Source organism: Suricata suricatta, chromosome 9 (assembly GCF_006229205.1).
Source record: "Suricata suricatta isolate VVHF042 chromosome 9, meerkat_22Aug2017_6uvM2_HiC, whole genome shotgun sequence".
NCBI lineage: Eukaryota > Metazoa > Chordata > Mammalia > Carnivora > Herpestidae > Suricata > Suricata suricatta.
In genome coordinates, this window is record NC_043708.1 from 82,041,796 (window position 1) to 82,056,831 (window position 15,036).

Below are 15,036 nucleotides of genomic sequence, written 5' to 3' on the forward strand. Positions count from 1 at the left end.
AAGAGGAGGAAGAGGGCCTCCCTGCCCACCTGGGCGGGAGCAGAAGCCATGAGGTGTTGTAAGAATGAAACTATCTTGGGGCACCTGGCTGGCTCAGTGTGTAGAGCATGTGACTCTTGATCTTGGGGTTTGAGTTTGAGCCCCATGTTTGGTGTAGAAATTGCTTAAGTAAAATATAAGAAGAAAAAAAACAGTTCTAAGACTTGGGCACGGGGAGGATATCCACCATAATGCCACAGTACCAGCCCTGCTGGCCCTTCTCAGCCCAAGTGGTTCTGTGAAGGGGAGGTGCCTGGAGAAGGAATCTCCCGATACTTACCTGCCTGTCTGCAGGCCACTGCTGCTTGAGCTCCAAAAATCCTTCCATGGTAGGGGCACCCTTCGCATCCTGAAAGTGCAAGAAGGGGCCCACGAATCATCCAGCAACAGAGGACAGGACCCCTCTGGAAGGTGGGCTAGGGATCTATCCCTTTTTGACCACTTCATTCCCGGGGACTCTCAGCTCCTACGCTCTCAGTGGCCCCGGCCCCAGGGCCTCAGCGCTGGCTGCAGTGTGTGGGCCTTACGCCTACAGACCCAGCCCCACTGCGCCCCTGCTGCCCAGCTGCACGTTCCAGGGAGATGGTGGTGGCAAAGGCTATGTGCGACCCAACAGACACACCTGGCTGCGGGTCCCTTGTCTCAGCCAGCTGTACTCCTGACCCCCAAGGGGCCAAGGGGCCTCTGCTGGAGGGAGGTGAGCTCGTGGCCAACACTCCCAGGTTTCAGCCCTGTCCTCTGCTGCAGCAGCTTCTGTTCCACCTTGGTAAGTGGTGAGTAAGGTGAGCCAGATCAGCCTATCCTGCCCTGATCCCTTCCACCTGGAGAGATCCCTGTCTCCTCCTTGGGCTGCTCTCTTCTGTGTTAGCTTAGGAGACTTCCCTGTCATCCTGGTCCATGGTGGGGCTGTAACCTACCAGGACACCCAGGTGACAGGGCCCTGCGGCTGGCCAAAGAACAGGGTTTTCCTGAGGGGTCAGATATGTTGGGCTCAGTACTTGGGGGAGGTCTTGACTCAGGCTGAGACCAGGATGCTCCCACTCCCAGCCCTCAGTCCTGTAGCTCCCACCGTACTCTCCCCCCAGCCTCCACTCACCCCTGCCTCCTTCTGCAGTTGGGCAAACCTCTCTTCCTGGGCTGCCAGCAACTTCTCTAAGTCCTGGTGTCTGTGGAGCAGCAACTCCACATCGGCCACAGAGTGCTGGGGAGACGTAGGTCAGGGTGAGGGCCCAGTTCCGAGGGGTGCTGAGAGCCATCCCCTCCCCGTCCACAGCCCGGCTGGGCTGTTCAGGGAGCACAGGAGCAACACGACTTGCCCTCGGCCACAGCTGCTGTCAGTGCAGCCACTCAAGGGTGAGGCCTTGGCTCACCCCGCAGTTGGGGTCCAGCAGTAGGTCCTCCCGGGAGGCCAGCCAGGCCTCAGCCTGGTCTAGCTCCTGCTGCCGCTTCCGCAGGCCACGGTTCTCCTCACAGCGCTGCTGGTGTAGGTCGTAGGCCTCCTCGAGTGCCTGCAGCTGCCCTTCCAGTTCCCGCAGACACCCTGTCACCTGGTGGGGAGCGGTGCTGATGGCCAGACGCCAGAGCAGAAGCCCCGAGGCAGGGCGGGGCTGGTGCCCAGCAGAAAAGTCCAGGGAAGACCCAGACCCTCCCCCTCTGTCTTTCTGCATCCCTGGCCCGCCTTCTTCTGAGGGCTTCCATTCCTGCTAGGGGTTCCAAGGCCTTGGGTGGTTGGGCTCCCTCCACAGCTCAACCCCAGACTGCCTTAGTGCTCATACCTCCTGGGACATGAAGTGGCCACTGTCCACCAGCTGCTGCCCTTCCTGCTGTATGTCCTGGGCCTGAAGGCAACATTCCTTGATTTCTTGCCCCAGCTTCTCATGCTGCACCAAGAGCTCCTCGGCCCCCAGCACGGCCCCAGCCAATGCCTCTGATGAAGCCAGAACCTGCTTCTCCTGAGCCCATGCTCTGGGGGCAGGGAGACGATGCTGCTGTCAGGGCTGGGAAGGAAGCCTTGGGAGGCAGGGCAGGAGCTGTGTGCAGGAAAGGGGAGTCCAGCTCCCTAAAGAGCCAGGGTCCCCCCACCCCACAGGTGGGCAGGGCAGGGGTCCACTTACAGCAGTTCCCTACAGCGGCAGAGGAAGGCATGGCCCCGGGCAGCCTGCTCCAGCTGTTGACCCCTCTCCTGGGCCTTGGTGTCCAGGGTGGCCCAGGCATCTTCCACCTTGGCCAGCTGCTCAGACAGGCCCTCCCAGGCCACAGGGTGTAGCTGGCCCAGTCTTAAGGCCTCCATCCGCACCCGGGCCACCTCCTTCTCCACAGCTGCCAGCTCTCTCTGCCGCCAGAATGCATGATCAGGCCTCACTCCGGCAGCCTGATGGATGCTCCTCATTTGGTCCTCTTGGAGGATCCTGATCCACTTCCCAGATTTGCCCAAGTCAACTCCACTCTGTTCCATGACCTGGGCAAGAACTCTGCGGCCGGGAGGGCCTGATCTTCTCCCCTCTGGGGGCCCCCTACCCATCACCTGCAGGGAGAGGCTCTGAGGGGCAGACATGGGCATGGGCCCTCACCTTCAGGCACCTGTGCTGTTGCTGTAAGGTCTGCACCGATGACAGGCTGTGGCCACAGATGTCTCTCCCCATCAGGGTGACCTTCTCCTGCATCCAGCCCTGGAGCTGGGCCACAACCTGCTCAAAGCCACGGACTTCACGGGCTGTGGCCAGGCTCTGGGAGAGCAAAGAGGGCCTGCTCTGAGTTGAGCTTATTCCTTTCCTCCCTGGAGACATGGCCTTGTGGGCCACCTCCTTTTAAAGAAGTAAGACCAGGGCACCTGGGTGGCTCAGTTGGTAAAGCATCCAGCTCTTGATTTTGGATCAGGTCATGATCTCATAGTTGATGTACTTGAGCCCTGTGTTGAGCTCTGTGCTGACACTGCAGAGCCTGCTTGGTGTTCTTTTTCTCCCTTGCTCTTTCTCCTGCTCATACTCCTCTCTCAAAATAAGTTTGTAAATACATAAATACAAACATAAATACCCAACTAACTGGCGAGGACCATGGGCTTGGTGATTCACTCATGACCACCAGGTACAAAAAATATCCTTGCTGTGGCAGCTGCTTAATGAACATGTGATGTTACTGATGGCGTGGTAGGGCCTCAGGGGGCATTCTGGGACAAGGGGGTCTTCAGTGTACAAATCGAGAAGGCAGAAGTGGAGGCTCTGAAAAGCAGGGGGGATGGGTGCATCCATGGGGCAGGAGGGAGGAGATCGGTTTTCAGGGGGCAGCTGGCTAGGAGGAGGGTCAGCTCGGGAAGCTGCCCAGGCTGTCAGGGGCTTGGGGAGCAGGCTGCTTTTATAGAGCCCAGCTGCTGTGGCTGAGAACACTCTTGGAGGGACACTGAGCCCATCCCACAGGTTAGGAGAGTGAGGGAGCACAGGAAGGAGCCAGGTAAGTGCCAGCGGAGATCCACACGGGATGGATCTTAAAGCCAGAAGCCCATGGTTAGGGGAGGCTTTGAGGGGATCAGAGGCCGGCCGCACATGCATCCTTTCTCCCTGGTGGTGCGAACTGCACCAGCCGGAAACTGCATTGGTGGAGAGGGCTGGGGTGCGGTGGGGGTGCAAGTCTTTGAGACTCCCCATCACCTTAGTGTTGGGAGTTAGAGGCAGCCACCTCCTTCTCCATGCGCGCGTGCACACACACACCCACCCCACCCCCCGAGGGGCCTGCTTGTCCCTGGCCCAGGCAGAAGATGCCCGGGTGCTGTCCCTTGGCTGCCCCTGGCCAGGGGTCACTCACCTGTGTGCGGGCTTTTATTGCCTGGTTCAGCCTTTCCCAAGTCACCTCGATGCGACTCCTCTGGGCTTGAATCTGGGCCTTGTGCCAGTGTGCTGTCCGCTCCAGGGAGCCTGCCAGTTCCCTCAGGGCCTGCACCTTGGCCTGGCCCAGGCTCTGAACTTCTTTTCTGAAAGCATCAAACTTCTCTTCCAACACCTGCGAGGATACAGGGCCAGGGAGGGTCACACTGGAGGTGGCGTCCAGCAGCACTTGCAGCTCACCAAGGTCTGGCGATATCTGACATTTCCCTCAGCAGTACTGGCTGAGGCTGTAGCTCAAGTCCCTGGGCTCTAGCTCTAGTTCCAGAGGATCCACCGAGAGCCCAGCGATCCCCTACTTCCCCTCAGCAGACCCCTTCACGTTTCTCTCACCCAAGTGCACACTTCCTTTGCCCTCACTCAGGCTCAATCCACTCTACCCCAGGTTTGCTCAGGAGTGACTCACCTTGGCAGCCTCCAGGTCCTGCCCATGGTCCTGTGACTCAGCGGTGGCCACCTTGCTGGCCAGCCAGGCATCGAGGAGCAGGGCCTCCCGTTCCAGCTGGTGGAGCTGTAGCTGCTCCTGCAGGCCCTGCCGCCTGCCTTCCGCCCTCTGCAGCAGCCCTGCATGGGCCTCCCTCACTGCCCGCATCCGGGCCAGCACGCTGGGGCTGTGGCAACAAGCACAACCTGGCTGGAGCCCTTCTTCCCTCACGTCCCTCTGGCGGCAGCACCCTCCCTGAACCTCCTTAGGTGGGCTTGGCTCCCACCCACCTTTCTGGGTTCTGCCTGCTGTCAAGGAGGGCTGCTGTCTGCTGTAGCCTCTCGATTCGCACGCTGAACCCCTCTAGGTCTCTCCTGGTGGCCTCCAGCCGCCTCAGGAAGGTGCGCATGGCCTCGGCACTCTGGCCCACGTCCTTGGTGTCCAGGACACAGCCCCGTTCTTCCAGCCAAGATTCTGCCTCCCGGAGCTGATGTGGCCCAGAGAAGAGAGTTCTCTGGGTGCTGGCCTCCAGGGCTCCCACCTTGGAGTTCGTGGCCTCGACATTTACAGCAGTGGTTTTATCCCTGGCTGCACACTGGAATTACCTGGGAACATTTACGTTGTCTGTGCCTGGCTTTCAACCCTAAAGATTTCTGATTTGGTCTGGAATGGAATCTGAGTGTCAATCAGCATTTCTTACAGGTTCCAGGTCATTCAGATGGAAAGCAATGACTGAGAATCGTTGGTTCAGAAGAAATGGCAAAACCCAAGAAAACCGCACCCAGCGAGGGGCCTGTGTTCTGGGGAACATGCAGCAGGGAGAGCGTTGGGGCAGGGCACCGCTTAGTGGAGGCAACAGAAGATGCACAGAGAGCCAGGAACCGCCCCCCAGCCCCCACCACAGGGGTTACCTTCCAGCCCTGTGTACACCCTGGGGGTCCTCATGCCCAGGCCCTGCCGTTTCATGTCCCACATCAGCCCCTCACCTCCGTCAGCAACTGCTGGGCCTCATGAGCCTGCTGTAGCAGCCGGCGCCTCTGAGTCACCTGTGCCCGCAGGCAGCCCATGGCACTCTCCAGCTGCTGCACCCGGGCAGCCACATCGCAGGCAGCCAAGTGCCCAGCCTGCACCAGCTTGTGTCCTGCGTCTACCACGGCCTGGGTCAGGGCCTCGTGGCTGCTGATCTCGCTCTCTAGGTCCTGTGAAGGTGGAGGCAAACAGGACCAGGGGTGTTACTGGATGTTCCTCAGGGCCTGCACCTTGGCCTGGCCTAGGCTCTGAACCAAAGCCATGCTAGAGCCTCACAGGCTCCTAAAGACTTGGCCCCAAAGAGTTCCCTGTCTTTATGGCCAACAAAGAGCCTAGGGTACCCCAAAGCCCCCAGGCGCACAGAGCTCCCAGCACCGTGGCCTGAGCCGTGGGCTCAATCTGAGGGCAGCCCGTTCCTGCTCTGGGGGGATGGTTCCCACACCTGGTGCTTCTCCTGCAGGTGCCGCACGGTGCTCAGGCTCTGCCCGCAGTCCTGGCTAGCAGCCAGAGACAGCTTCTCCTGCACCCATGCCATCTCTTCATCAGCATCCCTGAGGAACTGTGAGAGGCGGCTCCGAGCCTCCAGGGCTGCTCTGCGCTCCCGCAGGGGCTCCTGCAGATTCTCAAATCTGCAGCATTGGAGGCGGGAGGGCCAGGGTCATCCGCGTAGGCACCAGACTGACCCAGAGCTCACCCGCTCAGTGCCCCGCAGCATGAGGTTGGGGGTGTGGAAGCCCAAAGAGACCAGCTGGAGGATAGTGAGGGAGGGAGGGAGGGAGGAGGATGCAGGTGCTTGCATTTACCTCCGCAGCAGCTGCTGGACCCGGTCTTCCAGATCTTGGGTCAGGAAGTGGCCTTCCCACTTGAAGACCTGAGCCTGGCCCCGTAGCAGCTGCACCTGTCCCGCCTGCCTGTCTACTGCCGCCTCCAGCTCGCCCTGAGCCCCCAGGAGCTCGTCCAGCCTGGACTGATCCTGGCCCCCCATGGGGGCTCTCAGCGTGACCTCCACAGGCTCCAGCCAACTCTCTAATTCTTCCACACTCCGCTGGAGACGCAGGGCCTGGGGCAGAGGGTGAGGTGGGCACGAGGCAGAGAGGCCTAGCACCTCCTCCCCGCATGCCACAGGCCGCGCTGCCCACCTCGCAAGCTTCCTGAAGCGCAGCTGCCTTCCTCTGGCTGTTGGCCTGCAGCCTGTCCCAGAGCTCCCCCAGCTCCTGCAGCCGTTCCCGGATGGTCTCCGAGGCTGGGTGGCCCTGCTGCAGCAGCCTCTGTCCCTCCTACAGCAACACAATGCACACCTCATGGACCAGGACTGCCGGTGCCCTGGGTGGTGCGGGCTCCAACTGCCAGCCTCAGGGCTATAGTCTGTGGGCTAGCTGTGTGATCTTGGCCAAGTTCTGTCAGTGCCCTGAGCTCATGTTCCTTATCCTTATGAGGGGCATGACACTGGTGAGTTGTTTAAGGATTTTGTTTAAATTTTGTTTAGAACATTAAAAATTCTTAACGAGACACTTGACAATACAGGAAGCCAGCCTGGGGTCGGGACCTGCTCTCAGTAAGTGGGAGATGGTAAAATGAGAAGGTGATACATTTTGACTCTACCCAAAGCTATGCCTTTCTCTGTCCCCTAATGTCTTTCCCAAGATAGCTTTAAAAACTATCCCATCAAAATGTTATCTTTAAACATCTTGAAAAGGCACTATATTTGGAGAGTATGCCTCAGGAAAACTGCTTCTTCCTACCTTTAGGTGTTTAGCATGGTGCCTGTATACAGAAAGCACTCAATAAATGTGAGTCATCCATTACTGTGGTTCAGAGCCACTGTAGGGTCACCTCATGCTCAGGCCTGCAAGACTGTCCCATGACCCCTGGGGCCTCACCATCTGCAGCCTTTGGTGGTGGTGGACACCCATGTCTAGCTCAGCCTGGAGACTCTGCTGCTTCCAAAGTTGTGTCTGCAGCAGAGCTGGGTCCCTCCAGCCCTGGTCCAGGGCCACCAGGTTCTTCTCCCTCAGCCATGTGGCCACCTGGACACATGGGGAAGACCAGGCTCAGCTGCCTCAGTCTCCCTTTGCCCCAAATCTGGGCTTGCCCTCTTCCTGTTGTGGCTCCCTCCCCACCCCAACCATGGCCCACCCCCCAACCCAAGGCGAACCTCTAAGGAATCCTGCAGGAAACTCTGCAGCGGCCGGAGCTCCTCCAGCTGGCGGCGACGGTTCCTGGCTTGCTCTACGAGTGCCTCTTTCCTGCCAGAGGGAGGGTCTTGTGGGTCCTCAGGTCCCCTAATTGGGGCGGGGGTGTGTGTGTGCCTTTCCAGCCAGTGACAGCCCTTCTTATGTATCAATATATCCTGAGTCTGAGGTTTCCTGTCAAATGGAGCGTCATTCTATTCCTTCTTCACTAGGGCCTGTTATGGGCTGAACCGTGCCCGCCCCCGGCCGCCAATTCTTATGATGAAGTCCCAATTCCTAGTACCTCACAAACTACATTTGAAGACAGGGTTTTAAAGAATTGAGTTAAAATGATATCAGTGGCTTTTGGCCCACCTTCCTTGATCTAAAATCTGAGAAGCTGGATGAGGTAGAGGAATCAGATTGGCTTTTTAAGAGGAAAAAAAGGCAGACCCTGGTGTCTCATAAGCTGTGCCAGCTTCACGTTTTAAAAAAATTTTTTTGAGAGAGAGAGAGACAGAGTATGGGGGCAGGGGAGGGAAAGAGAGGGAGACACAGGATCTGAAGCAGGCTCCAGGCTCCAAGCTCTCAGCACAGAGGAGCCTAATGCGGGACTCCAACTTGTTAACTGTGAGATCATGACCTGAGCCGAGATTGGATGCTTAACTGACTGAGCTCCCCGGGGACCCCTCAGCTTCATTTAAATGAGTACAAGAAATCTGCCAAACTGCCTGAGTGGCAGGTGCCGTGCTCAGACATCAAGGGCACCTTCTCAGTCCTCAACACAACCTTAAGAAGCAGGTACTTTTATACCCTCCTTGTAGACCCCAGACTCTGTGAGGAATCTGCCTCAAGTCCCACCACGAGTGGGCAGCACACAGGAGTTCAGGACTACCTGGCCCTGCAGGGTCAATGCCCAACCACTGTGCTCTGGTCCTGCCATTTCATTCGGTCATTTCTCTGGTTTCCCAGCACAACCTCTTTGTAAAACTCCCTTTTACCTCCCCTGGGGACCACATGCAGTTCGGGGCAGGAGTGCAGGGGGCTTATCCCACCCACAGCCCGGAGCCACAGGTACCTCAGGAGTATGGCCTGGCACCGGCCCAGGGCACTCTGGGCCTCCATGTGCCCTCCCCGGTGCAGGCTGCGGGCCACCGCCTCTAGGGCGCTGATCTTTTCAGCCTGTGCCTCCAGGCCCTGCTCAAGCACCTTGTGCTTCCACAGGAGCACCTCCACGATGGCCGAAGAGTCCTGGTGGGAGCAGGGAAGCCCGTTCTGTGCACAGGGCCACCCCTCCCGTCCGAGCTCTCTGCCTTCCCCCCTACAGCCATCTGCTGTCAACCACTCACCCCCATGGTGAGCATTCTGCCAAAACACCCCCCTCCCAGACTCCACAAGGCTAGATCTGGCTTCAGGACTGGGGTTCTTAGCCAAGGAAGGTACTAGGCATGAGGGCCAGTGTCACAATTCGCAGGGCAGGTAGAGTTTTTTTCATGTACCAGGAGTGCTCCCTCTTCTGCGCTCCTGGTAAGACTGTCAGCACAGGACACACTAGACCCTGACTTTTCCGAGGTCTCCCGGAGTCTAGCTTGCCTGCCACAGGGATTGGGATCATGGTTGGAAGAGCAAACCTCGGTGTAGGGAAGTGATCAGGGCAGAGGTGAAAAGTGTGGGAAGGAGGCAAGAATGGGGTCAAGGCCACACGCTTGCCCTCTTAAGCTCCATGACATCCCCATGGGGCCTAGCCCCAGGCGCACAAGAACCGCCACCATGCATGGGGAAGAGACTTTTCAGTGACCCCCTCCTTGGCCTGAGGAGCTGAGGCAGCACTGGTTGATGTGACCCCTAACGCTGCTTCTGTAAAACCCCCTCACGCCCTGCCCGCACCTACCCCCAGGCCGTCACTAGCTGGGCAGGCCTCCTGGCCACAGAGCCAACTTTCCACCTGCTCCAGAGCACTCAGAACCAGCTGTCAAGAAATGAAAAGGCAAAAGAAAGTGAGCAGGTGGAGTGACCACGTTTGTGCCCAGAGGAAAAACCAGGGACCAAGAACCTGGCTCAGCAGAGTGAGTCCACGACAGGCAAGGGCTTCTGTGAGCAAGCTGAGTGGTGGCTACGAAGTGGTGGGACAAGGCCCTGGAATGGCAGCCTCTCTGGGTTTGGCTTTGATCATGGGCAATAGGGTTAGCGGCCAGCCCAGGAGGTGGGGGCAGGATGGAGGCTGCCTACCTGGAGCTCCAAAGCCTGCTGCAGCTGGTGCTGGTGCCCTTGCCAGGCCTCCTCCAGGCTGTTCAGCTCCTGGTCCAAACCAGCCAGGGCCGGGCGGATGTCGGGGGCAGAGGGGTGCCCGGCTGCAAGCAGTCGCTGCCCAGTGCTTCGGGCCAGGCTGATGCTGTCTCTTTGGGAGTCCAGCTCGGCCTGTAATAAGACTGGGCTCAGACCTGGAGGCTGAGGCTCCATCAGCGGAAGGGAGGAGGCCCAGTGGGGAGGGGGAGAGGTGTGAGAAGCACACTGGGTGGGATAGAAGAAAAGGGCAGAGGCAGGTGAGGGAGAAAGGACCCAAGAGAAAGTTGGGAGGCGAGTATGGGAGATGGCGGGAGGAGGCGAGGTCCCAGGATCCTGGCCCTCACCTTGAGCTCCCAGTGCTCCTGTATCATGCGCCGGGCCTCTGCAGGGCTGCGGGGGGTGCTTCGGGCATCCATCTCAGCCCGCAGCCTCCGGGCCCAGAAGAGCAAGTGCTGTAGCATGGCTTGCAGTTTCTGGGCTTGGTGCAAGGCATCCAGTGACTCCTTCCTGCCCACAGGGTTCATCTGCTAATCCTGAGGCCTCAGAGCCCCTCTTCCCCAACACCCACCAGTGCTTCCCATCTCTGAATCCCTTAGTCAGAGAAGGGCCCATGGGCTGAGAACGAATAGAGTGACAATACCAGCAGTTATATGAAAAGGCTGGAAAAAGGCTTTCAGGGGGAAGCCAGGGTCGGGGGTGAGGGGGCGGTGTAGAGACTGAGCTGCTGCAGGGGCTGCATCTGTGAGGGCAGTGAGAGAAGGAGCCCGGGGGTTTGTACCGCTTCTGGGTCCCACTCCAGAGCTGCTGCCATCTGTCCATCATCTCCTGCTGCTTGTGGCTGAGGCTGTGGGCTGCCCCCGGGCTTCTCTGGCAGAGGCGGCCCACCCCACGCTCCAGGGACTGTGAGAGAAGCCAGGGGCAGGGGCTGAGGCAGGGAGGCGGGCTGCACTCAGGGGAGCCCCAGGCTGCAGGAGCCCCCCGCTGGTGTGTGTGGGGGGGTGTATCGCTGAACCCAGTCTGCTGGCTCTGAGGTCCTGAAGCCCTCCTGCCCGCTGTACTCCCACCCACAGTCCCACAGAGGAGGTGCCCTGGGCTGGCCTCCCCACCCAGCTGCACACCTCCACCTGGGCCCGGATGAGGCCCATCTCCTGTTCCAACTCCTTGTGTTTCCGAATCAACCTCTGCACGCTCTCCAGATCTTTCCCACCATCCAGGGCCTGGACTAGGGCGGCCTGGGGACAGATGCAGCATTAGTGGCTTCACCTTTGCCCCAGCTCCTCCCTCACTACCAGGGGTCATCGGGGCCTTGGGGTTTCTGTGTGAAAACCAGGTACACAGCCTGATTCCCCTCCTGACGCCCTTCCCAGACTGGAGGCCCCTCCTTCTGTGAAGGAGGAAGTTCCCAGGAGAGACTAGGGGATGGAGTTTCTGCTGACACAGTAGTCTCTGCCTGTGGGGAGCGTCTCCTTGGACTCTTACTCTGGGGGGAACTGAGCATGGCCAGCTGGCCAGGCCTGGCTGGCTAGGGCAGGACCTGGAAGAGTAAGGACAGTGAGGCAAGAGCCCTTTGCATGCCCAGAACAGGGAGCCTTCGGTGCCACATGGACTTCCCGGGCTCTACACAACCTCACTTCCCTCTCTGCCAGCGTTTAGCCAGAGTTAGTTGCCGATGGGCTCCGAGGCACACCTCCTGCACACTCTGGGCTTGCTCGGGACAACAGAGGGAAGGGTGCGTTGTGGGGGCGGGGGTGGGGGTGCTCTGGTCTCTTGACCCACAGTGTTTCTGGAAGCCAGGTGGCCCAGCCTCCAAGCCCGCAGTGGGGGCTTCTGAGGCCCAGAGCTGACATCCTGAGAGCCCCAGCACATGGCCCCTGACTGTGACAGAACCCTAGCCGAATCTACCTCCAGTAGCCCAGGTTGAAGAGGAGAGGGGGGCCGAGAATGAAACACACAGAGACTCCAGGTGAGCGCGCCCCCAGGCTGCTGTGGGCTTTCCCTGCCTACCTTTTCCCCGATCCGCTCAGTGAGGTCATCCAGCTCTCTGGACACCGTGTGGATCTCCAGGGCCCCTTCAAGCTGCCCCTGGTACTGGAGCAGGTTGCCATGGAAACTCCTCCATCTGCCAAGGAAGGGGTAAGGCTGAGTCTGAGGTGGTCCTCCCGCCCCTCTCTACCTCTCCCCAGCCCCACCACCTCCAGCTCCAGCACTGGCCTGTCGCTCAGCTGGTGTCGCCGCTGGCAGATGGTCTTGACTTGCTCAGGGCCCAGATTCTTGAGCTTCAGGGACAAGTCCTCGATGCTCCTAATGTGGGTGTCATCCATGGCGTCCTGCGGGGGTGGAGGCACTGGCAACACCCATCCCGAGCCCTGCCCGGGCACTGTAGTCAGCATGTGGAGGGGCTGCCTGGGCCCGACAGAGGGCGAGGAGCAGCCTGCCTGGGGAGTGGAGACGGCCGCACCCCGAGCCAGGTGGGGCCACTGGGGGCCTGCATCCCTCGTGTCCTCCCTAAGGCCAGGAAATACGCTCCCGGCTCAGAACCGGGCAGGGCGGGTAGGCAGGCATGAGGTGACTCACAGAAGCTTTCAAGTTAAAATGCAGCTTCTCAGGATGAGAAAAGCCAAGCAAGGGGTGGAATGAAATGGTGAGCTTGGGCCTCCTGGTGTTGGGGTGTCCCCACTCCTAGGAGTCACTGGCCCGAGGCTGCCACTGCTCAGACACTGGGAGGGGACTTGCAGGTCCAGGGAGAGGGCCCTGGCCATGGAGGGACTGCAGGTGTCCTGCTCCCAGGAAAAGCAGCTTGTAGAGCTTAAATTTCCAAAGTCCGTCCCTAGGAAGTATCTTGTGAGCTGGGCAGGGAAGGGGGTTTCCTCCTACAGATGCCAGAGCAGAGCTTAGAGGCTTATGTGGCTCATCTGCACCAGAGCCAGGATTTGAGCCCGGCTCCTTGAGTCTCTCTGGTGCTCCTTCCAACACCACATCTGTCAAGGTGGCTGTGAATTCTACCACCAGCGACGGGCAGCTTGGGTTGAAGTCCTGCGGCCTTTTAATGTCGTACACACGTACCTCAAGAGGGACGAGGTTAGCATGTTTGGTCTCTAGCACCTGAGTATGACTACATTTGTCTAGTTTCTTTCATCTATTCCACATAAGAGAAATAGATTTTGGGGGTGCATGTGGGGGTGTGGTGAGGAGAAGCTGAGGGGCTGAAGGAGGATTCCTGGTAGCTGCCATTGATGGTTACCCACTGCATGCGGGGACACGTGCGTTCTTTTTTAATTTTGAAGTAGTTTGGAGAAGTGCCGTGTGCTCTTCCCAGCTACCTCCCAGGAAAAAATCTCCTATAACTGTGGCATGACATGAGAACCAGGAAATGGACATTTTAACTGTTTTTTTTTTAAAGTTTATTTGAGAGAAACAGAGTGTGAGTGTGAGAGGGGCAGAGAGACGGGGGGAGAGAGAGGAAATCTCAAGCAGGATCTGTGCTACCAGCACAGAGCCCAACCTGCGGCTCTTGAACCCAAAACACCATGAGATCGTGACCTGAGCTGAAACCAAGAGTCCAACACTTAACCAACCAAGCCACCCAGGTGCCCCTGGACATTATCACTATTAACTAGACTACAGGCTTTATTTAGAGTTCATCAGTTTCTACATGCATGTATCAGAGTATGTGGAGGGGGCAGGGAGGAACATTTCTCTGCAATTTTAGCATATGTGGTAACTACCACCACACACACAGGCTCCCTTACCTATCAGGCAGGTGCTATCCCCATTTTAAAGATGAAGCAACTAAGGCTCTGTGAGATGACGGGGTCTGCCTAAGCACATGCAGGCACTAAGTACCAAGCTGGGTAAGACCCATGCCGGGTCACTACTCTGTGCTGTGCTGTTATGCAGCCCCTGGGGACGAGTTGGCTGACCTCTGCCCCGCAGGGCCCCTTACCTGGGCCCAGACTCCTCGCAGTTTGTGGAGTCGCCTGCGGAGCTGCAGACAGTGCTCAAGGTCTCGGCCGAGGTCGCCCATGTCCACCATGGCCTCCTGCAGAGGCCGAGGGGTGAGGGTCTGTAGGTGGTGCTTTGAGCCCCAGCCCCACATGTGCCCAGCCCTGGGGCACCATGGGAGCAGGTGGAGACTTTGGGAACTTGCTGCTGGGGCTCTTGCCTGTCAGGGATCCAGGGAGGTGCGGGCCTGAGGCTCCTCACCCCCACCTCTCAGTCCCTCAGCCCCACCTCCAGCTCTGTTCCTGCCTAGCTGTGTCTCACCATCTCCTGGATCCAGGCATCTGCAAGGTCCACTCTCCACAGAAACTCCAGGAAATTCTGTTTGTCCTCCAGGTCCTGGCCCCGAAGAGCCACCGCCTGCCTCAGCTTCTGCCAGTGTTCCTGCAGGACCTGCAGCCTCTGAGAGACCTCTCCTACCTGAGGGTGGCTCTGTGCCAGGAGAGCCTCGCCATCCTGGGAGACAGGACACCCAGAGATCTTGCCTGCCCACACCTAACACCTTTCCCCTTGGCCACCCGAGAATCCATCCTTTGGGGCAGGACGAGGGCCAAGGGCCTGGCTGTTACCCTGATGATAGAGGTTATGACCTCCTCGTGGGCCTGGAACTCAGCCTCCAAGGCCTGGTGTTTTCGGAGATGCCTCAAGTTTTCTTTCAGGTCCCCAGGATGGATTGGCTCTTTCAGCTGCTGGACTCGCTCTTGGATCCAGTCCTGGGCCTAGCGGGGGTGGGAATGTGTCCCATGATGCTGATACTGCTTCAGTCCACAGAGATGTCCCACACACCTACTCTCAGCTGTGCCCTGGTAGTAGACTACTGGCCCCAAGAGCTGGGCTAGGCAGTGCCTGGCAAAGGAAGCCCAGTGCTTCTAGCCCACGAGGACTCGTACCAGGCCTAGCTGATCCCCTGCCCCAGGGAAGGGGTGGGCAGGGCCCTTGGGTGGGAACTCATTTTGGAGGTGAGGCTGGCCTGCTCCCAGGCCCTAGATACTTAGTTATCTGCCCTGCCTCCCTCCCTCTCTTTGCCCTAGTCCTCATGAGCTCAGGAAGCAATGGGGTCTCTGCTCTTAGTGTCTCTTAATCAGACGTTCTGGGTCCCAGCAAGGCCGCTGGGAAAGCCATTTAACCTTCCCAACTTCAGTGTCCTCATCAAAGGGGTGCATGGAGGCCTGGATGAGCCTGTGAAGGTCAGTGTCATCTGTGCACTCTACAA

General features: G+C 58.8%; 1 protein-coding gene across 1 annotated transcript in view; it reads right to left on the bottom strand.

The window, feature by feature from the left end:
• SPTBN5 (spectrin beta, non-erythrocytic 5) overlaps positions 1-15,036 on the bottom strand; it is a 46,532-nt gene that overhangs the window by 3,308 nt on the left and 28,188 nt on the right. The window contains 28 exon segments of the mRNA XM_029950717.1: positions 320-388; positions 660-698; positions 700-801; positions 1,142-1,240; positions 1,410-1,586; positions 1,815-2,004; positions 2,154-2,371; positions 2,610-2,765; positions 3,838-4,032; positions 4,321-4,525; positions 4,629-4,825; positions 5,325-5,537; positions 5,810-5,996; positions 6,171-6,427; positions 6,507-6,644; positions 7,248-7,394; positions 7,523-7,613; positions 8,617-8,789; positions 9,430-9,507; positions 9,768-9,956; positions 10,169-10,331; positions 10,603-10,724; positions 10,943-11,056; positions 11,829-11,943; positions 12,036-12,151; positions 13,768-13,863; positions 14,088-14,279; positions 14,393-14,542. Of these exon segments, the coding sequence (XP_029806577.1) occupies positions 320-388; positions 660-698; positions 700-801; positions 1,142-1,240; positions 1,410-1,586; positions 1,815-2,004; positions 2,154-2,371; positions 2,610-2,765; positions 3,838-4,032; positions 4,321-4,525; positions 4,629-4,825; positions 5,325-5,537; positions 5,810-5,996; positions 6,171-6,427; positions 6,507-6,644; positions 7,248-7,394; positions 7,523-7,613; positions 8,617-8,789; positions 9,430-9,507; positions 9,768-9,956; positions 10,169-10,331; positions 10,603-10,724; positions 10,943-11,056; positions 11,829-11,943; positions 12,036-12,151; positions 13,768-13,863; positions 14,088-14,279; positions 14,393-14,542 (4,188 nt within the window).